This window comes from Penaeus vannamei, chromosome 12 (assembly GCF_042767895.1).
Source record: "Penaeus vannamei isolate JL-2024 chromosome 12, ASM4276789v1, whole genome shotgun sequence".
NCBI lineage: Eukaryota > Metazoa > Arthropoda > Malacostraca > Decapoda > Penaeidae > Penaeus > Penaeus vannamei.
Genome location: NC_091560.1, coordinates 33,129,933 through 33,134,522, shown reverse-complemented (window position 1 = coordinate 33,134,522; position 4,590 = coordinate 33,129,933). Strand labels below are relative to the sequence as shown.

At 46.4% G+C, this 4,590-nt stretch overlaps 1 protein-coding gene across 1 annotated transcript in view; it reads right to left on the bottom strand.

Annotated features, from left to right (window-relative positions):
- Positions 1-1,533: 1,533 nt before the first annotated feature.
- Positions 1,534-4,590, bottom strand: part of LOC113814762 (uncharacterized) — a 19,007-nt gene continuing 15,950 nt past the window's right edge. The window contains exon 2 of the mRNA XM_070128226.1: positions 1,534-4,590. This exon is cut by the window's right edge and continues 1,474 nt beyond it. Within this exon, the coding sequence (XP_069984327.1) occupies positions 2,681-4,590 (1,910 nt within the window). The 3' untranslated portion in view covers positions 1,534-2,680.

The window sequence follows — 4,590 nt, the reverse complement described above, 5'->3', positions numbered from 1 at the left end:
GTAATTGTATATATACTCTTCTATGTACCTCTTGATATATATATATATATATGTATATATATATATATATATATATATATATATATATATATATATATCTTGAACTCAAGATATTTATATTTATATGTGTGTGTGTGTGTATATATATATATATATATATATATAAATATATATATATATATATATATATATATATATATATATATATATACACATACACACATATATAAATATAAATATCTTACGATCAAGATATATATATATATATATATATACATATATATATATATATATATATATATATATATATATATATACATACACACACACATATAAATATAAATATCTTGAGTTCAAGATATATATATATATATATATATATATATATATATATATATATATATATATATATATATATATATATATATTGAACTCACCAACCCTCTCTGGATTCTCCAAGACTGTAAAATGTGACCGCTGTGCTGTTGCCTACTCTGACCAGGTCAGGAGTCAGTACAACGGCCACGCCCACCCCCTTCCCAAGTTAGCCATAGGACAGCAAGTACGGATCCAATATCGTATGTCATTCCGTTGGGACAAAGTCGTGGTCGTGATGGCAGGTTCGCAGCAATATGAGGGACGCCTTCCCAGTGGCCGCGTATGGTGGGGAAACCGCCGTCACCTCCGCCCAGTGCCAGTGCCGATTGCGAGTGATGTCCTCTCCCCCCAATCCCCGTGTCCCCTTACTCAGACCAGGAGAGACGGTCCCCACTCAGCCCTCCCACGCTCCCGCATCGCTCACACCGATTTGCAGGAGTCTAGAGTCCGCTCGAGGTTGAACTACGAGCGTAAAGGGGAAGGTTTGTGTGTATATATGGAATGTGACCCCTTAGAATACACGTAAGGAGCAGAGACAAACGGTGTGATGTCAGCTGTGTATTATCTAAATAACGTATAATTGATACTCCCATGATTTGCATATGTAATACCTCTGTTACATGCACATTTATCATTCCATTTCATATATGTATTAATGACATATGTTACATGTTATAGTCAGATGCATTGCCATAGTATTGTATAAAGTTGATCTGCCACCTTACTGCCCAGCGCATGCATCCTGCTTGACGCCTCAGAGAGAGAGACGACCGGACTAATGGCTCTGCATGTGACCCTTTGTTCCCTACTTTCGAAGCTCAGTACATCTCGTCAGGACATGCTGGTTTCTTTCAACATACGATACTTCGTCACAGACACAGTGAATCGTGGCACCATCTAGTTTTGTTTTCCAGTAAGTGTTGCTGTGAATTATTTTTTACAATACTTTTCCGAAAAAAGTCGTTCTCCAACACGCTCTTCGTATTGGTTCTCCTTTAGAGGCGGAAACAGCCAATTTCAAATGAAATTGAAGACGGTGGATGGTACTAACTGCCAGAAAGAATCTAAACTTGTCTTTTAACATACTGTCTCAGACATTTTTCAACAAAATAGGATACAATAAAATCCTAGTACATATATATCTTTATTAAAGAAACAACTGTAGACTACATAACCAAGACCAGTAAGTATATACAACAGCTGTCATGCATAATTGCACAATCATCGAAGACCTATGTGAGTGCAGTCTACATTTAACAAAGAAACATGTGACACAGTAAATACAGAAAACAGACAAAAAAAAGAAAAAAAAAAATATATGCAACAGAACAATACAGAACACTTTCTTAGAGTTTTGGCCCCTTTCACTAATTTCATTTCTGTCACTCACTAACAACAGCGAAGCACAGGTTCTGTTGAAATATGAAAGAACTAATGAAGAAACATACATTAACATATATGTATATACACCCGTCGGACAGGCAATTATTGCCAAATAGAACATGGTTATAGTTATGCAAAGGATCAATTAACCAAACAGTTTTAGGGAATCACTTGTCTCCATGACTCTTCCAATTAACATGCATATTATATGGCCATGTATAACGTCGGGGAAACGAGGCAACCTTATTGACAATTCTCTTTTTTCTTTGCCGGAGGGACTAGAATGCCTTTTTATAGCTGATGTATCTTGTCTTATATCCATTTCATCAACTGATACCTTCTGTGTGACTAAGTTTGTAACACCTAAGAAGGGGTATATGGTGGTGTAACTAATTTGATTTACTTATCCAGTGGCTACGACCAATTATAATCCCACCTTGCTATACGTTCTTCTGCATGCTCTGTCCTGGAAGCACTAATATAACTGAGAGTGGTTAAGGTCGAAAATGTAACCGATTCATCGAAGACGTTTAAAAGAAACTGAAATAGATATGAAAAAAAATCACGTTCAGGAATAGTTTTGTACAAAATCATTTATATTCATCCTTTAACATTCTCTGCCCTCCCCCCCCCCATTGGAAAGAGTGTATTACGTTAGCTCAACTAATAATATGAGATAATAATAAAATATAAATAATAATAACAATAAAATAATATAATAATAAAATAAGATCAGGAATCGATGCCTAATTTCACTGAATCTCAAATTTTGCAATTTTTAAGATCCAAATTCTTCTGGATAGCCACGAACATTCAATATGATATATAAGCATAACGCTGTTCCATTGACGATCATGAATGCTTATTCGATAAGGAAAAGTTCATACTGCAGATACCTGAAAATAATTCTTAAATGTTTTTAGTTTTGGACTTTTTCGCCCCACTGGTCATCAGCAAACAGGTCAGCGAAAGAAGGGAAATTGAAGTCATTGCCAAAGAAGCCGTTTCCTGAGGAGGAGAAGGAATCCGGTGTTCCGTAGCTATCAGATGGAGCCGCTGGAGCTGGTGCTGGAGGAGCTCCATACCCGTCAGATGGGGCAGCTGGAGCAGGGGCTTCATAACTGTTAGACGGGGCAGCTGGTGCTGGGGGTGCTCCATAGCCACCAGATGGAGCAGCTGGTGCTGGAGGAGCTCCATACCCGCCAGATGGAGCAGCTGGAGGTGCTCCATAGCCACCAGATGGAGCAGCTGGTGCTGGAGGAGCTCCATACCCGCCAGATGGAGCAGCTGGTGCTGGGGGTGCTCCATAGCCACCAGATGGAGCGGCTGGTGCTGGAGGAGCTCCATACCCGCCAGATGGAGCAGCTGATGCTGGAGGAGCTCCGTATCCGCCAGATGGAGCAGCTGGTGCTGGAGCTTCATAGCTGTTAGACGGGGCAGCTGGTGCTGGGGGAGCTCCATAGCCACCTGACGGAGCAGCTGGTGCAGGGGGTGCGCCATAGCCACCTGACGGAGCAGCTGGTGCAGGGGGTGCTCCATAGCCACCAGATGGAGCAGCTGGTGCTGGGGGTGCTCCGTAGCCACCTGATGGAGCAGCTGGTGCTGGAGCTTCATAGCTGTTAGACGGGGCAGCTGGTGCTGGGGGTGCCCCATACCCGCCAGATGGAGCAGCTGGTGCTGGGGGTGCCCCATACCCGCCAGATGGAGCAGCTGGTGCTGGGGGTGCCCCATACCCGCCAGATGGAGCAGCTGGTGCTGGGGGTGCTCCGTAGCCACCTGATGGAGCAGCTGGTGCTGGAGCTTCATAGCTGTTAGACGGGGCAGCTGGTGCTGGAGGAGCTCCATACCCGCCAGATGGAGCAGCTGGTGCTGGAGGAGCTCCATACCCGCCAGATGGAGCAGCTGGTGCTGGAGCTTCATAGTTGTTAGACGGGGCAGCTGGTGCTGGGGGAGCTCCATAGCCACCTGACGGAGCAGCTGGTGCAGGGGGTGCTCCATAGCCACCTGACGGAGCAGCTGGTGCTGGGGGTGCTCCATAGCCACCAGATGGAGCAGCTGGTGCTGGAGCTTCATAGCTGTTAGACGGGGCAGCTGGTGCTGGGGGAGCTCCATAGCCACCTGACGGAGCAGCTGGTGCAGGGGGTGCTCCATAGCCACCTGACGGAGCAGCTGGTGCAGGGGGTGCTCCATAGCCACCAGATGGAGCAGCTGGTGCTGGAGCTTCATAGCTGTTAGACGGGGCAGCTGGTGCTGGGGGAGCTCCATAGCCACCTGACGGAGCAGCTGGTGCTGGGGGAGCTCCATAGCCACCTGACGGAGCAGCTGGTGCAGGGGGTGCTCCATAGCCACCTGACGGAGCAGCTGGTGCTGGAGGAGCTCCATAGCCACCTGATGGAGCAGCTGGTGCTGGAGCTTCATAGCTGTTAGACGGGGCAGCTGGTGCTGGGGGAGCTCCATAGCCACCTGACGGAGCAGCTGGTGCAGGGGGTGCTCCATAGCCACCTGACGGAGCAGCTGGTGCTGGAGGAGCTCCGTATCCGCCAGATGGAGCAGCTGGTGCTGGAGGAGCTCCATAGCCACCTGACGGAGCAGCTGGTGCAGGAGGTGCACCATAGCCACCTGACGGAGCAGCTGGTGCTGGAGGAGCTCCGTATCCGCCAGATGGAGCAGCTGGTGCTGGAGCTTCATAACTGTTAGACGGTGCCTCTGGTTCCGAGTAACTCTCAGTAGGAATGGCTGCGTCGTAGTCCAGAGGAAGAGGAGGAGAGGGAGGCGGCCTGTAACTCTGTTCTGTGGGGGAAGAGTAGGACAGGGATGGAGGCGAGTAGG